This window comes from Leopardus geoffroyi, chromosome A2 (assembly GCF_018350155.1).
Source record: "Leopardus geoffroyi isolate Oge1 chromosome A2, O.geoffroyi_Oge1_pat1.0, whole genome shotgun sequence".
In the NCBI taxonomy this organism is placed as follows: Eukaryota; Metazoa; Chordata; class Mammalia; order Carnivora; family Felidae; genus Leopardus; species Leopardus geoffroyi.
The window spans coordinates 79,480,636-79,497,886 of NC_059331.1; the positions used below are offsets into that span (position 1 = coordinate 79,480,636).

The following is a 17,251-nucleotide window of genomic DNA, read 5'->3' on the forward strand; positions in this document are numbered from 1 at the left end:
AGTGTGACCATATGGCACCAGAACTGAGAGAGAGAGAGAGAGTGTGTGTGTGTGTATAGAGGAGAGGAGAGGAGAGGAGAGGAGAGGAGAGGAGAGGAGAGGAGAGGAGAGGAGGAAGCATTTCATGTCAGCATGATTGGCGATTAACATTAAGGTACAATTCCTTCCCAATTCCTTGAAAGAGTCCACTTTGACAATTCAGAAGGTCATTGAAATCAAGATGGGAAATGTAAGGAGGCATGAGCTGAAGGCTTGTTTATGTTTGCCCTCCAAACACTTAAGAAGGGACTGCCTGGTGCTACCATCACAGAGCTAAAGGCAGGGGGTCCTGGAACATGGGACCCCACGGCCAGGTTGCTCTGCTCCCAGCTTGAGCCCTGCAAGGTTAGCTTCGACTGTCCCTCAATGTCATGGGCTGTGTAGATAAAACCAATCCTGAATCAGGCACCTGGCTGGCTCAGTCAGTGAGACATGCGACTTTTCATCTCGGGATTGTGAGCTCGAGCCCCGTGTGGGGTGGAGAGGTTATTTAAATAAAGAAGATCTTTAAAAAAAAAAAAAAATCAATCATGCATCAAGATGGAGTGAGTTCCTCCTCCCTTCTATCTGTGTGATGAATGAAGGCCAATTCACTTCCTATTTCTGGGGATGACCTGTGGTTCACAAGCAGCCTAAGACTTTGCTGCTTGGCCAGTACAGAAATAGGGACATTGAGGAATGCCTTTGACTGCCAGGAATAAAAAATTGAACCCATACAGTGTATATACACCATGGTTGTTTATTCCTCTCACCTAACAGGATGTCCAGAGATAGGTGGTTCCAAGCTTGGCTCAGCATCTCTGCAATATGATGTTTCTTTCCTTCCTTCCTTCCTTCCTTCCTTCCTTCCTTCCTTCCTTCCTTCTTTCCTTCCTTCCTTCCTTCTTTCCTTCCTTCCTTCCTTCCTTCCTTCCTTCCTTCCTTCCTTCCTGTGTCTATTTATTTTTGAGAGAAAGAGCTGGGGAGGGACAGAGAGAGGGGAGGACAGAGGATCTGAAGTGGGCTCTGTGCTGACAGCAGAAAGCCTGATGAGGGGCTTGAACTTATGAACTGTGAGATCATGACCTGAGCCAAAGTCAGACGCTTAACCGACTGAGTCAGCCAGGCGCCCCTGCAATATGGTATTTCTGAGGGAGAATCCCTTCAACCCTTTCTGCCTGTCCTACATGATCTCACTGTGTCTGCAACAGCTCTGGTCACATCCTCACCCAGTAGCATTCTCCAAAGAGTGGAAAGGGACGAATGGAAAGGGAGTCTTTCTAAGAAGCCAGCTTCTGTCATTTCTCGGGGAAGAAAATCTTCCAATGAGCTCCCGCAGCAGGCTTCCATTCACATCTAGCAGAAACGGGTCACATGCCCACTCCTACACCAGTTGGTGGATGGGATTGCAGTGACACGGGATGAAAGTAGCCATGATTCTTCTCAAGGTTCTGGGAAGAGACCCCCCTTTCCGTGCTGCCTGTTCTATGTCAGATATCAGAACAAAAGTGCAGATCCATTAGCAAGGCAAGGGTGGGGAGAAGCGGGGGTGGGATGGCGGTTGATGAGACCGGCTACCAGTGGCGTCTGCCATGGTGGCCCATGCAGTGAAGACCTATAGCTCCGCTGAGGGCACAGTGTGCGACCGAGAACAGGAGCCTCTTGGGGCGTTTAACCTTGCAGCTATATTGCATGAGAGACATAGAGGGCCTCCAGCTTCCAAGTCTAAAAAAGAGATTGGGCTCTACCAGAAGGCCAGACTCCAGAGCGCAGGATATTTGTCCAAATGGCAAACTGCCAGGCTACAGTGGATTAGCTCAACTCTGGGCAGGGCAGATTTGTGTGCCCTTAATGTTCTGCTGATTTAAATGGAAAGGCCATGGATTGTTTCTATGCTTTGTCCTTTCTCTCATGGTCAATTGATACATTAAATCATTTTTTGTAACGAAACAGTCATTCAGGGTGTCTTTAGCAACTGGGATGCAGGAAGAAAAGATGCCTAGACCTGGAACAGGTCCCACATGCTGCTGGGGACCAGCTTCCACATTGGAGAATCCCCTTTGTATATTTTCTTGCTCAATCATTAAGCACTTGGTAATCAGAGCGCAGAAAAGAGTTTTTCATCGGGAGTACCAGATTTGATGGGTGGCAAAATTCTAATGCAAAACCCCCAAAACATAAGCAGAAACAAAACAAAGGGAAGGTCTTGCATTTCCTCCTAAGAACTGTTCCAAAGGCTGGTTCCAGGAAGGGTTTGTGGAATGAGTCCAAACCCAGCACTGTGTCTGGGACGGAGGCCAGGGAGCTGCTGGGAGGTCTGGGGGAAAGAGGAGAAGCTGTGTTTGAGTTATAGAGTCATATGCAGACTCGCCCGAGCTCTAGACCAGCCACATGCCACCTTCTCAGAGTCCACTTGCATTTCTGTCTACCGGCCTTCTGCCTGCCCTAACATCATAATCCAGTGACGTTCAGTAAACATCTTTACCGCTCATGTTTCAGCCATGTGCTTTAAATGTGATGATTTGCTATAAACATTGTGTGGGACCTTGTCTCTCCAATCCATTCTTTAGCCCAAATCCCTTCCCTACCAACCTCATACTGAGGAGGAAGAGGAGAATGAGGTTTTCAGTCTTGATACCTTTATAATCAAGCCAGGTGCATAGGCATTATTTACAAAGAACGTTAAACAGCCGGGGCACCTGGGTGGCTTAGTTGGTTGGCGTCCAACTTCAGCTCAGGTCATGATCTCACAGCTTGTGAGTTCAAGCCCCACGTTGGGCTCTGTGCTGACAGCTCAGAGCCTGGAGCCTGCTTCACATTCTGTGTCTCCCTCTCTGCCATTCCCCTGCTCGTGCTCTGTCTCTCACTCTCTCAAAAATAAACATTAAAGGGGCGCCTGGGTGGCGCAGTCGGTTAAGCGTCCGACTTCAGCCAGGTCACGATCTCGCGGTCCGTGAGTTCGAGCCCCGCGTCAGGCTCTGGGCTGATGGCTCAGAGCCTGGAGCCTGTTTCCGATTCTGTGTCTCCCTCTCTCTCTGCCCCTCCCCCGTTCATGCTCTGTCTCTCTCTGTCCCAAAAATAAATAAAAACGTTGAAAAAAAAAATTTTTTTAAATAATAAATAAAATAAACATTAAAAAAAAAAAAGCCACACAAAACAGCCATGTAGTGATTCCACGGTGAAATGTAGTAAAGTATGTAGTAGGTGTGCCGTGAGAGCTCAAAGGGGCGAGGTTGGTCAGATAAGGGCCATTGGGAATGAGAGTCGCAATTCCGGCACTGGGGGAGGGGAGAATTGGGACTGCAAGAGAAGAGGGAAGGGGGTGGCCAGCGGAGGGAACAGCACGAACGGAAGCTTGGTGGTGGTGACATGTTGCCTAGAAGTGCTGAGAGGCGGACGTGAGGTCAGGACTAGGGAAGGAAGGAGTTCAGCCTAGTTGGAAGTCAAGTGGCTCTGTTGACAACAGATAGGAAAGCTCCAACCAGATGGCAGATTGCATCAGGACAAGCAGCTTCTGTGACTGTAACGAGAGGCAGGGAACCGCCGAGTCCCCGGAGAAGATGGATGGATGACACCGTAAGCGGGCGGTGCTGAAAAATCACCCAGGCTGCTGGTTGTTCTCAGTTTGGTTTGGCTTGTTGCTGTTTTTGGTTTTTTTGTTTTTTGGGGGGATTTTTTACCCTAAAATGCTGGTTTGGTCCAGGTGTAGAGAAGGTAGCCCTCTGTGCCACAGAAAACTGAATGTCACCATTGTTGAGTCATAACAACAAGTTCTGCAGAAAATCTAAAACACAAACGAAAGCACCGCAGAAATATTTTTGGCTTCGGAACTATTCGCTTCTTTATTTTGAGTAAAATTGTACCCCTGTGTGTTTTTGTGCAAATGTTATTTTTCTCTGCATGGTCTATATTAGCTTATTAACCTGTAATCAAAATTTAAATGTTTTGTTTTTTTTTTTCCTCACAGTTTTGCTCATTCGGGAGTCGCCTCATGGGACGAGGGTACTATGTGTTTGATAGAAGATGGGATCGTTTTCGATTCGCACTAAACTCCATGGTAGAAAAACACTTGAATTCCCAGATGTGGAAGTAAGTGCGCAGTTTTCGTGCTGTATGTGCTCACAGCTGCCCCACGATGGTCTGAACCCCAGTTTTCGAGATCAGTGTTGGTAGTTGGCTTTTCGTAGAGCAAAATGATTCTGAGAACAGGATCCATGATTAATTCTTTAATGTCAGCTCTTCTTAATGCCTTGCCCCCAATTTTTCAGAGACGCGTAGGATATATGGTATGCTTTGTCTTTCTTTGGAGATCATTTTTCTGTTGGTAATCTTCTAAACTAGGTGAAAAGAGTAGTAGATAAGATCTCGTGTATGCAAGAGTGTTAAAGGGCCTTTATGCTATGACTGAGAACATCTAAGGATACTAAGAATATGCCTCTGTTTGTAATGTCAATGCTACAGTGTCGATGCTAAAAACTTCACTATGGTTATGGACCAATTTCTAATTGTTTAATGTCCTGTGGAAAAAATATGTACAGCGGCCAACAAGGCAGAGAGCCCAGGCGATGTTTGAAGTTGGTTAAGCTTGTCTTTGGCCCTTCCCACCTAGCTAGATCTCTCTCCTCGCCTCTCCCTGTGTTTCTCTCCACCCTAAACCCCAGCTTCTATTCCATCTCTCTGAGCCCCCTTTGTTCTCCAACACCTCCCAATAGGAGAGTCATAAAAAGGGAAGAAAACTTCCTGACTTAGGCAAATGCCACTATGAGACAATGACAAGCTAGACCCTCTCCAACCACAGCACATAAGGAGCACCAGTGCCGGCCCCTCGAGCCCACTGGCAGCCCCCACCCCCACTCCTACCCAGGTGAGCTCTTAAGACCTCACAACCCATTAGAGTCATGGATCCCTCAGGTCTAGGCCCGGGAAAGGCCAACGCCAAACCCCTCACCCTGCCTGCCCAGGGAAGCCCAGGAAGGGCAGGAAGGCTTTCCTGAGACACGGGAGGGTGCTGTGGGTGGTGGGCCTGGGAACAGAATTCAGAGCTTGCCCCTCCCCCAGCTTCCCTCCTCTCTCCCAGGCAGCCCCTTTCACCACGACGCCCAAAGAGCTTCCGGACCCAAGCTCGTAGCAGAAACAAGCCCCACGGTGTGTGCCGTAAACTGGCCTAGTGGACTCAACGTTGACGCTTGCCACAAAGTAGGAAAGGGCCACAAGAGAAGCTTATCGTTTCTTCCCACTGAAGCGACTGCTCAGAGTGTCTAAAAGGCACCCTTGGTTTCTGCCTGTGTCCATTCTAAACGCCAACACACGGGCGCTGCATGCGGGGTTACCGTGTTCTCGGTTATTTGGTTGTTTATCCTTCTGCACTTGTTCCCCCAAGATGGCAGCCCGCCCCGGTGATTCTTTCCGCTCTTTGCTCTCCTGTGTTGTGGAAGTGTAAATCCCGGACACGTGGAAGGAATGTGTTGATCTGTATTTCGCTACCTGGTGTCCTGTCAGCTCAAGCTCCATATTCCTTTCCTCCTCAGGCACAGAAACCCGAGCCACAGGGCGTCAGGTCCCTCCCCCCTTTTCAGGACTTGCCTAACCAATCTGCTGTCACTGAGCAACATTGGGGCTGCCTGGGTGTCAACTCTGGAAAGCGTAGCACCCCGCTGCCCTCTCAACCTCGCTGCCCAAACCCCAGGCCCCGACGGGCCCGAACCTGGAGGGATGGCAGCCGATGGGGGCGTGGAAGACATTAGGAAGAAAAGGAACGGCCAAGACTCTTTTTTCTTTAACAAGCATTTAACTCTGCATCAGGAGACGCCAACACAGTATTCTCTTTCAGCCAGGTCAGCATCTGGATCTCCATGCCAGCTGGCAGGGGAGGATGGGCACTGTCAGTAATTTATGCGCATCTGTGGGCTTTTGTACGGGACTTCCCTAGGCCGGCGTGCAAAGTTTAAACCAGGGCACAGTCCGCAAAGCTGAAATCCGCTGCCATTTGGCACCTAGAAAAACATATAAACTATTTAGCACGGGATGGGGGGGAGGGGGAGGGGCCCCCCGGGACAGTGAGCCTCCACATGCCCCTCACTCCCCTGCCCTCTCTCCCCTCTGCCTCTGCTATCCACTTATGATTAGTGGGGGGAAAGAAGGAAAGGGATAGAGAGTAGGCTAAAAAGTAGCATCCATCCCAGTCCTGAGTGCCAGCTGGGCAAGACTGGGGACTTCAGCCCTGCTTGTCCACACAAGTTGAAGCACACATTTATACTATTGAATGGGAAAGTTACAAATTGGGACGTTCAGAGTAGATCCCACTGAAGGGCACTGATTGGGGTCCTCTCTAAATGAGCCATCTGGTATTCAGAAAATAGCATTTATTACAAGTAACTGCAAACCTCTGCCCACGTGTATTTCTATCCACATTTTAGCTAGTAAGAAACTTGAGTCAGGGAAAGATGGAGTGGATTGCCTGTGGCACCACAGCCAGGAACAGAGACAGCAGGGAGAGTGTGCTCATGCCACACGTTCCAAGGAATCGCCCCTAAAGCATCAGGAAGGGGTTGTGCAGTGCCAGACAGTTTTAAGGGCGTGTCTAGACCTTTCCGGTCTGATATCATGGGAGTCCTTGCCCAGCATGCTTAGTTATGTTGCTGCTGAGAATTCACCTGCCCACCCATCCAGCCACCCACCCACCCACCCATCCATCCATCCATCCATCCATCCATTCACTCATTAGTTCATTGCAACAAGAACTAACGTAGCACTGATTTAGTGTGGACAGGATCTTTTACGTTCTTTAGGCCTAAGAAAGAGTAGATTTTCGAACGTCATCGTGGCCACAGTGGATTTGGCAACATTTTTCTCTTATATTTGATCTGTTTGATCTGATGTTTTCAAGGACACTGTGCTTCTGTATTCAAGGACTCCTCTGGATTCCACCCTAAAGATGGAAACCATAGGCTCCACCAATTTGCAGGCAGGACACTGAATCTTCAGGGCAGCGCTAGGAGAGGCATTTCCTTCACAGTGGGGCCTCGTCCTGCTGCTGCAGCCAAGAGAGTGGCCTCCAAGGACAGAAGGGCTTTCGAGAGGCCTCGTCTCACGTCTTGCTCGAAGCTATGGGGGTGCAGGCCCCAAGCCTGCCCACCTTCAAGTACCACTTTCAAAGAAAGAGAGCTAGTTCCTAACTGCTGGGGTGGGGGTGGGGGGCTCAGCTACACTGAAAATGATTTCCAGGCAAAAGCGGGGGGTGGGGGGCGGGGAGCAAGAGGAGAACTAGGAAAGAGCCCGTTTGAAAATACTCACCTGGCTCCTGAGGTCAGCATCCCTTCCTGCAGAATAAAATCAGGAACAAACGGTGACCCCCAAAGCCCCTATGCTCCTCCTCCTGGTTCCCAGAGTAGCAGCAATATTGACCCAGGCCATGGTTTGGACACGGGAGGCAAAAGACAGAGTTTATAGGCAGGCCCCAAGAGTGACCTGCCACTGGTGCTGGCCTTGGTTCCACAGAGTACAGGAGACAGGGAGTTTGTTCCCAGGGACCCCCAACCTCCTGGAAGACCCCCCTCCCCCCGACCTTGTGTTCTCCTGTGCCCACATCCTGCATCTGTCTTCAGAACAAAGCGGAAAGTCCCGATCCCCTTGTCTGGATACATGCAGGTCCCTATCTTCTCACCTCACCCTGACACAGAGATGGAGAGGCCTGTGGGAGGGCAGCCACACCCCCACTGTAGCTCCCCAGAGCGAGAGCCAAGGTTGGGTGAGGTGAATAGAAATAAATCGGCAACAGCAGCCCCAGGCTCACGTGGACATGCCTCTCTGGAGTAAACCGGAGCCTGCAGGCAGCAAAGGCCCGAGAATGCTGGCCTGGGAGCAGGGGGGAGGCAGGGCACAGGAGGGGCTGGGAAGCCCTGAGCAGCAGTGTGCAGGGGTGACCCCGGGGTGCCGGTGGCAAAGCCCTGTCCTCACACCTCTTACTTCAAGCCAGGACCTAACTGTGAAATGACTACTGCTCATTAAAAACCACCTTCATCACTGCCAGAAAAAAAAAAAAAAAAAAAGAGAGCGAGAACACTGTTGGGGAAATTTCTATTCTAAATAACATTCGCCTTTATTCACGAAGCCAAATCAGCCATTATCCAGTAGCCAAGCGTGGAGACAAGGATGTGAAAACCTGAAAGCATTCAATATAGGTTGCTGGATGTTGCAATGGGGGGAGCCACAGGGAAGGGCCATAATTCAGAGTCCGCCATCCTCCAAGGCTTCATCCTCCATAGTCTGGTTCTACTGGGGTTCCTCTGTAGCCCTGAGGCTCACGCTTACTCGAGCCTCTGGAGCAGTGCCAAGCCTGTTTCTCACGGTTTCTCTCTCACTCTTCTCTCATGTTTAGGAAGATCCCTCCTGCGGCAGATAGCCCCATGCCCTCGCCAGCAGCCCACACCTCCACCCCCGTTCCAGCATCCGTTTTACAGCCTTTCAGCAACCCCAGTGCTGTGTATCTTCCTTCAGCCCCCATCAGCTCGAGACTCACCTCTTCTTACATAATGACATCAGCCATGCTCTCAAACGCAGCTTTTGTGGCGTCGCCGGACCCGAGCGCCCTCATGTCACACACCACAGCTTTCCCCCATGTGGCTGCAACCCTCAGCATCATGGACTCAACCTTCAAGGCCCCATCCGCCGTGTCCCCGATACCAGCCGCCATCCCTTCCCCATCCCACAAGCCATCCAAAACCAAAACCAGCAAATCCTCAAAAGTCAAAGACCTGTCCGCCCGTAGCGACGAGTCTCCAAGTAACAAAAAGAGGAAGCCGCAGCCTTCGACTTCCTCCTCCTCCTCCTCATTATCCTTGCAGACATCCCTCTCGTCTCCATTATCAGGGCCCCACAAAAAGAACTGTGTGTTGAATGCCAGTTCAGCTTTGAACTCCTATCAGGCGGCCCCTCCCTATAACAGTCTGTCTGTGCACAACTCCAACAATGGGGTGAGCCCACTCAGTGCCAAACTGGAGCCCTCAGGACGGACCTCGCTGCCCAGTGGCCCCGCGGACATAGTGAGACACGTGGGCTCGGTGGGCGGCAGCAGTGACTCCTGTCCCCTCTCTGTGCCCTCCCTTGCAGGGGACCTCTCTCTGGCCTCACACAATGCCGTGTCTTCGCTGCCCCTCTCTTTTGACAAATCAGAAGGAAAAAAGCGTAAGAACTCGAGTTCTAGTAGCAAAGCCTGTAAAATCACTAAAATGCCTGGTATGAATAGCGTTCACAAAAAGAACCCACCCGGCCTTCTCGCACCGGTGCCCGATCCCGTTAACAGCACCTCCTCTCGGCAGGTAAGGGACCCGTGTTTCCAGGGGCCTCCCGGCGCTGCCTTCACAGGCTCTGGGGGGGCAGAGGGAGCTGGGCAGCGCCCCTGCTCAGCCAGGTAGCTCAGGTAACAGAGCAGCCTCCGTTCCGAGAACTGAATAGTTGACGAGTACTTTGCCGCTGCGTGCTAAGTAAGCTGTCGCGAGCGAGCGCTGCGCGAATGTCACTTACTTTAAACCTCACCACCCAGCGCAGTCGGTGCAATTGTCAGCACCACTCTACAGAGGGGGACGCTGAGGCACAGGGAGAGTCTGAGCTCCGCCTCCTCTTCTGTCGCTTTTGGATCTTGAGTTTTGAGCACAATTTCATTACATCTGGTCTATGGGAATCCCCTCCGTGAGAGCCCGAGGCCCAGGCAGGTCCAGTGATGACCCGAGCCACCTGGGCTATGGTAGGCGGTGCTACTGCCTCCCGGGGTGACTGGCTGTCCCCACTCTTCCAGGCAACCTCGGTCCCACCTCCTCCTATGATAAAACTGCATCTCACACCTATAGGCACAGAAGGGTCCGATGCCACCTGCAAATAGGAGGGTGTGTTGTGAGAAAGTCTGGGAAAGTGTGGCGTGGTCTGAGAAGAGCCCAAGACCAGCCATCCTCAAATCTGATCTTTTCCCCCAGGCGGGGGAGCTACTTAGCAAAGGCCTACCCCCTCCAGACTCTGCTAGGAGAGGGCAGAGGTGGTGGGAGGGCCCACCCCGAGCCTGAGCCCCACCGGGGCAGCAGGGCGGACAGGGGGCTACAGCTGCCCACATTCAGAATGAAGTGGGCCGGACCCTAAGGCCAGCCCTGTCTAGGGAAGAGGACTATGGAGGGATGAGAGGCAGTTAAACAGATGTTTTAATTTTTATGTCATCTTTATGTGAGACTTGTTACAACCTCACAAAGAGAACATCTGGGGGAGGTTCACAAATCACAGGTAAACACCTGAGAAACAGCACGTTTGGATCTCGGGGGCCGGACAGGCTGCACACTGAGGCCAAGGGGAGACGGGGAGATGTAGGTCCTCCCACTAGAGCCCTGTGGCTGCAGCAGATTCGCCACCATCTGACCCCCCCCCGCCCCCAATTCCAGGGGTGCAGAGGAAAGGGGCTGGCACCCACAGACTAAGCTGCTGGTCCGGGCCACCTCCAGGCCTCAGGATGAAGGGCAGAACCAGGGCTTTCTAAACTTGAACTTGCACAGGCAGCCCCTGGGGGTCTTATGAACCTGCAGACTCTTTGTCAACAGGTCTGGGGTGCCACTCTCTGGCTTACAGGCCACACCCTGAGCAACAAGGCTATAGTGTCACCCATTTTATTTTTAAAAGTTTTTATTTATTTATATATTTATTTTGAAAGAGAGAGAGAGCCGGGGAGGGTCAGTGAGAGAGGAAGAGAGAATCCCAAGGAGGCTCTGTGCTGTCAGCGCAACACCCAGTGTGGGACTCAAACTCATGAACTGTGAGATCACGACCCGAGCCAAAATCAAAAGTCAGGCACTTAACCGACTGAGCCACCCAGGTGTACCTAGTGTCACCCACTTTACATAAAGTTCTAGCCGCTAACACTTACTTCTGGGATGGGCTCTGTTCCAAGCACTTCAGATATATTAATTCCTTTCATTGTTACCTGTTATTACCCCCATTTTACAAATGAGTAAACCGAGGCACAGGAAGGTTAAACAATGTGTCCAAAGTCACACAGCAAGGAAATAGTAGGGCTTACATTTAAACCTAGGCAATTTGACTCTGGAGTCTAGACTCTTAACCCCCATGCCTCTGTATTAATGTTGCCCTGTTTGTTCTTGGGTCAGCAGGACTCTATGAAATATTTAGTAAACACAATGAATTAGTCAAAAATGAATGAATGAAAAAGTTTAGTAAACACAATGCATTAGTCCTGAAAGGAGCAGACGAGCCTCCAGCAGAGTATTTATCAGGAGGGAAATCAAAAAAGCAGATTACTTGAACAGCTGCCTTGGTCTAGCCAGCACTGGCTCCCTAATGCAAGCAATACTTGCCTGGGTGCTTGTCACCAGGCCATTAAGAAAATGCTTTGTCCAGGGGCACCTGGGTGGCTCAGTCGATTAAGCATCTGACTTCAGCTCAGGTCATGATCCCATGTTTTGTGAGTTGAAGCCCCGCATCGGGCTCTGTCCTGACAGCTCAGAGCCTGGAGCCTGCTTCAAATTCTGTGTCTCCCTCTCTCTCTGTCTCAAAATAAATAAATGTTAAAAAAAAAATTTTTTTTTTTAAAGAAAGAAAGAAAAGGCTTTGTCCAGGGTCACCACTGGTGATTTCCAAGTGTTGGGGAAAGGCCTTTGCAATTAGTGTTGATCCCGTTAGGAGACTGGAGAAGCATAACATAGGTTGAGAAATTCAAGGTATGGGCTTTGGGAACCAAATAGGGCTCTCTTAAATTGTATCTGGGAAGCATAAGACCAGAATTGCCACAGAGATATTAAATTGAACCAAAACAAGACTGCCAATGTAAGGCAAACATCTTTATGCAAAGGTGAGTTAAAATAGAGGACGATGCTCTCTATAGGTCTCTATAGGCTCCAGGAGGAGCTGCCTGCCAGAAGGGTAATCACCTGAGGAACCAGCTCCCCAGGTGCCCAGGACAGTCAGAGAGAAAGGGAAGGAGCCCCATAGCCACACCCACCTGCCCCCAGCGCCGTTTGCCTTGTTTTCTGAAGAATAGCAAGGTGTTGGCTATGTCTTCTGGCCAAGAAAACTGACCCAGAAAAAGATGCAGGCTTTTATCCTGAGCTAGTCCAAGGGAATCTGAGCTGGAAACCAGATGGGTCTGGGACTGCTCTGCGAGGTCAGGGATGGAAAAGCTGGGGCCTCTGCAGGGTTAAATGCCCCCCCAGGAGGGGCCGGGCCTCTTGCCAGATGCCTTTATCCTCACCCCCTGAAACTCACGATCTACATGTGGGAAGCAGAATGAAGAGTTCCCCTCCATTCTGCTTTCTCTCTGGGACGGGAAGGGTGTCAGCAAGATGCCCCCCAAGGCATTTTCATCTCCTCTGCCATCTGAGATGGAAACACTAGCCATGCACCGCTCGGAGGGAGGGATGGCGCTCTTGTACCCCGGGCGGCGCAGGGTCCCGGGAGTCTTTCACGGGCTGGCGGATCTGAGTGGGCCTCGCTGGTGTCTTTCAGGTTGGGAAAAATAGCAGCCTACCTTTGTCACAGTCCAGTCCTTCAAGCATATCCAGCCCAGGACACAGCCGACAGGTAAGGTACTGAGGGGGATGTGCACAGGGTCACCAACGCAGAGGCATGGGCAGTGAGTGGGGCAGACCCTAGCTCGAATCTCTGCTCCAGCTAAGAACAAAGCTTCCTGGCTTCCAAAGCTAGGCCTTCTGGTTAGTAGCTGTGTGCCCTTGGTCGAGTTACTTAACTTCTCTGTGCTTTAGTTTCCTCACCCATAAGGGGATCATAATGGCCCCCACCTCCTGTGGCTTTTGTGAAGATTAATCTATTCACCTAAAGCCTCTAGAAAATGCCTAACACATAGCACACAAGTATGAGCCCCGATTTTTATTAGCAGCTGTGTGATATTAGGCAGAGTAACTTCTCTGGGTCTCAGTGTTTCCATCTGTTAAATAGCAAAGGTGATGCCTACCTCCTAACGTTGTTGAGAAAATTAATGGTTTTGACTGCAGGGCCTCGCTAGGGACACCCATCAGTCAGTCCTCTCTCAAGGCCTCTGGTGAGCTGTAGCTATTGTTCAAGATGTGGTTTCCTGGTGGGAACATCCAGGGTAGATGCAGCAGTTTTTACAAATTCGAGGTGTGAGAGTAGTCAGTGTACAAATGATTTGCTACGAGGGACTGTGCGTGCTCCTGGGGGAAGCCAGGGAGGGTAGGGGATGGGGGTTTGTAGGTTACATGTGACTGGAAAAAATAAACGTATGGTGGTGTTATGTTGTCTTCAACGGGCTACAGGTTTTGTAGAGAACAAATTGCAATGTGTTTGTCTGCATTTTGGCCTTTGAGGTCTCCCCACAGATGTCAGGGTGGTGTGTGGGTGAAGATTATAGGAAAACCGTTTTTGTATCCCTAGATCAAGGAGCACGTCTCCATCATTTTGGGTCACTTTGTGCCTGAGCACCTGAAGCCTATCCTCTGGGGGGGGGTAGGTGGGGGCAGGGGTCTGGGCCCTGGCAACCTGCCTCTGATCTTGACAAGCCTCCTGCACGGGTTGCTGGGTCCACCCAGAGGCCACACGGTCACCCTTAACAAATGTAATAATAATCAAATAGCCACCGTTTGTGGTGGCTTTTTCTGCAGGTGCCGCGCTGAGCCCTTTACATACATATAGACCTGTTAGCAACCCTGTGAAGGACCAGTGATGAGCCTCATGTTACAGATTGGAGATACCCGGGCGAAGAGGCTAAGTAACTTGAACCCAAAGCCTCTATGTTAATCCAACACTACACTTCTTCCTTAGATAATTCTCCGTGTGGTGCACAGGTTAGGTAGGAAAAGGTAAATGAATAGAGGCCAAAAAAAAAAAAAAAAAAAAAAGTGGTTAATTATTGCAGTTCTCTCTCTGGGAAGGGAACCACACCCCCACCCCACCACATGCATGTCCATGGGGTTTGCCCCTGTGTTTTCCCCCAAGCTAGGATCTTTGTGGCCACCTCACATGCCCCTCCTTTGCTCATTTGCCTCGTTTCTTTGCCCAAGGCAAGAGATAGGACCGTAGCCTTAAGGGTCACGCCAGACGGAGAAAGCGGAGGCCCCGTTCTTGAGTTCTTGCGGGTAATCCCCAGTGTGTGGTTTCTACACAAGCTTTTCTTTTCTTTCCTAGAAGACCACCAACAGAACGGGCAGGATCAGGACTCTTCCGTAACAAGACTGTGAAGCCACTTCCAAACCAATGCCTGGCCACCCGGGGCTGAGGCGGGAGGAGGAGGGAGGGGTGTGCGCAGCCGGGGAGAGTCTGTTTCCTGTGCCGGCGGGTGGCTCTGGCCTTTCTTCTTCCTTTTTTAATTGACCGGTTTTTAGTTCCGAAGAGAAAGCAAAAGGCAAAAGAACGTGAATTTAAGATTCACAGAAAACAGTACCAGTGTTTTGTTTCGGTTCCTTCATTTGCCACGTGTACGCGTTCTTCCAAGTTCGGGGTCGGCCCTCTATAGCTTCCGATGCTGCTACCGCACCATCCTTTTGCTCCAGCCAGGAGAGCAGACGCTGCAAGTGTCGGTTCCTGGTTGGCGTTGTCTGAAACTCTTGAACTTGAGCACACGCCGTGCTCCTTCCCTCGACCTCTCCCACCTGTCCCTTCCATCCCCTCCCACCTGCCGCTCACGGGGTCCCCACTGGCCTTCGGGAAGGGGCTGGCTCTCGCGAGCTCCCCTCTGGACAGCGTGCTGGGGGAGGGGCTTTGCTGGGAAACAGCCTGTGTCTTTGCCGAGAGCGGAGAGCTGCGGGGCCGGGCTGAGCGCCCCCAGCAGGTTCCTACGCTGCACCAGCACCGTAGGAGCCCGACGCTGTGGGCAAGTTGGAGAAAAGTGGCCACTGAACTATGTCGTTTACCCAATACCACTGTCCAGCTGTGCAGCTCAGAGAGGATATACTGGGTCAGGAAACAGGGGCTGGAATGGGCCTGGAAGGTGACAGGAAGCAGAGCATATGGGTAGGGGAAGATATCCCTCAAAAGACCGAGGAAACTGAGTGACTGATCATCGGAGCTTGTTAGGAATCCACGCTGCCAAATCCCTTCCCGGGTGCCGTGCACAAGGGCCCCAAAGCTGGGTGAGCCAGAGAAGGAGGAATCCCAGGGAAAAGGGCACGAGACCCCAGTGCCCACAGCGATGGAGGTTCCTACGCTGCCCTCCGGGGCCAGGCAAGAGGAGAAAACGCAAGGGTGGGGGTGCAGAAAGGGTCTGAGGGAAGGCTTCCGTGGAGGGTTAAGTATCCAACGCCTGGTGAGAATAAATACTAGCACTGCCCGCGCCCCTCCGTGCCCTGGGCCCCAGGGTCCCGTGCAATCAGCATTCCCATAGATCAGCTTATACTAGGTTATCACAAGCCCCAACTCACAGCACCCCCACCCCAGAAAGGCATAGTAAGCCCAGCCACGGCCTAATGAGGAAGAGCCATTTGGAAGAGAGGGAAGAAAGAAGCCAGAGCCCTGCAGCTACAAAACTGTTCACACTGGAGTTTTGAAAGAAGTAGCAATACGATTAGCTCTAAGAGGGAATCATAATCAGGAATTCACAATATGACATAGGCATCCTGCGCTATTAATCATGAAACTTTGCGGGCGAGATAATAGCAAGAGATCCTAGGAAGTTTTGCTTCATCCCTAAATCAGAAATGAATGCCAGTTTTACAGCTGGACCCAAACCCTCATCCCGGCCCTCAAGTTTCCCTTTTCTTCCCCATCCCCTCAACCCAAAGATCAGACTACTGTTCAGTTTCACCACATTAGATTTTGGGAAGACGGGAAGCAAACGGAGTGATTTGTATCAATGGAATTGCACTGACAGTGTTTCTTATAGGATTCCTAAAATTTTTAATATAAAATGAAGATTTTTTTAAAAATCAGGAGTTGCTATTAGGTACCAGGACATTAGTTCAGACGATTTCATTTTTATTTCTACAGTGTTAAAAGTGCACTTATATGCTGGTTTATTTACGTCTTGGGAAAAAGAGACTGCAAATTGAAGGGAAGATGGTTACTCTTTCTTTTTTAAAAAAAAAAAAGTTAAGGCAGATTTTAAGACTTATAAATGTTTAAGAAATTATAAACAGGTTAGACCCTTTGGAAAAAAGTTTAGAAGATATTCTTAAAGTAAATTTTTATAGTGTTAATTTTGTAATAATTTATGTTTTACTATATTACAGAGCTAACTGACCAGAATAGTTTCAGAAACAATATGAAACGTAGGAAAGTTTAAGCAATGTTTATATTTTTAAAATGTTCTTTGAATTATGTTTTTATTGTACATTTATTCCAACTGAAAAGTATGTACATATCTTTGTTATTTTTGCACAACTTTTGTCTTGTTCGGTTTTAAGAAGTCTGTTGTTTTTTTTGTTTTGTTTATAATTTATTTTAAGTTGTAAAAACTTGCAGGAGTAACAAAAAACAAAAAAAAAAATCTCAGCAACAAAATAACCCTCTGAGTTATAAACTCTTACACTCGAAGAGGGAAAACAAAGGTTGAGAGATTAAGTGGCTGCTTCTGAGAAATAATGTCTCGACAGGGACTAACGGAGCAATTCAATAGGTTTCGATGTGTGAGCTGTCTCCATCTGGAATTGCAAGCTGGAATAAAGAGGCCCCCCACCGATGCTGCTTACTTGGTGAAAGACTGGCTCTGACCAAGGTGAGGACATTGCTGGAAAACTGAGCAAAAAAGGGAAAACCCACGGTGTTTCTTCCTTCACAATCAACCACAGGTTTACTTTATAACGATGTATTAAAAACTCACAGCTTGAAAAGTGGAATGCAAATAAAAGGTTTTCTTTGGGTTTGTTTTAATGGAGTTCAACTGGACCAGCCTATTAAGCATTATTAGGGTGATCTCCTTTGGGTACTTCTGCTCATCCCCCCCAACCCCTCCCTTCCCAGCCCCTTGACTGCACACACACACACACACACACACACACACATCACCACCACCTCCACCCCACCCCCCATCTACCTGAAGATCTCGTGACTTGTCGCCAGCCATAGAGGCTCGAAAGCTCTGGTTGTTAAGCATAACACAATGCATAGACCTGTCAGCCATAAAAAAAAGCGACTTGGATAACTTGTATGCCTTCTTTTGTATCAATGTACCAATTGTAAATAATGCTGATCAACCTTTGTAGAGAATAGTTTCTACAGCATATTCTATTATTGCTGATTCTCAGTGAACTCTTGTTTTCAAAAAGGAAAAAAA

The 17,251-nt window shown here is 49.8% G+C and overlaps 1 protein-coding gene across 10 annotated transcripts in view; it reads left to right on the forward strand.

The window, feature by feature from the left end:
- The window catches only part of ATXN7L1 (ataxin 7 like 1), a 248,296-nt gene extending 231,448 nt beyond the window's left edge, over positions 1-16,848 (forward strand). For 7 of the 10 annotated variants that reach the window (XM_045494477.1, XM_045494479.1, XM_045494485.1 and 4 more), the window contains 5 exons: positions 3,986-4,107; positions 5,547-5,852; positions 8,396-9,335; positions 12,514-12,588; positions 14,170-16,848. In XM_045494477.1, coding sequence (XP_045350433.1) covers positions 3,986-4,107; positions 5,547-5,852; positions 8,396-9,335; positions 12,514-12,588; positions 14,170-14,211 — 1,485 coding nt within the window. In that variant the 3' untranslated portion in view covers positions 14,212-16,848. The remainder of the gene's footprint in view (positions 1-3,985; positions 4,108-5,546; positions 5,853-8,395; positions 9,336-12,513; positions 12,589-14,169) is intronic. The other 3 variants (XM_045494478.1, XM_045494483.1, XM_045494482.1) reach the window with 3 other exon arrangements.
- The last annotated feature ends 403 nt before the right edge of the window (positions 16,849-17,251 follow it).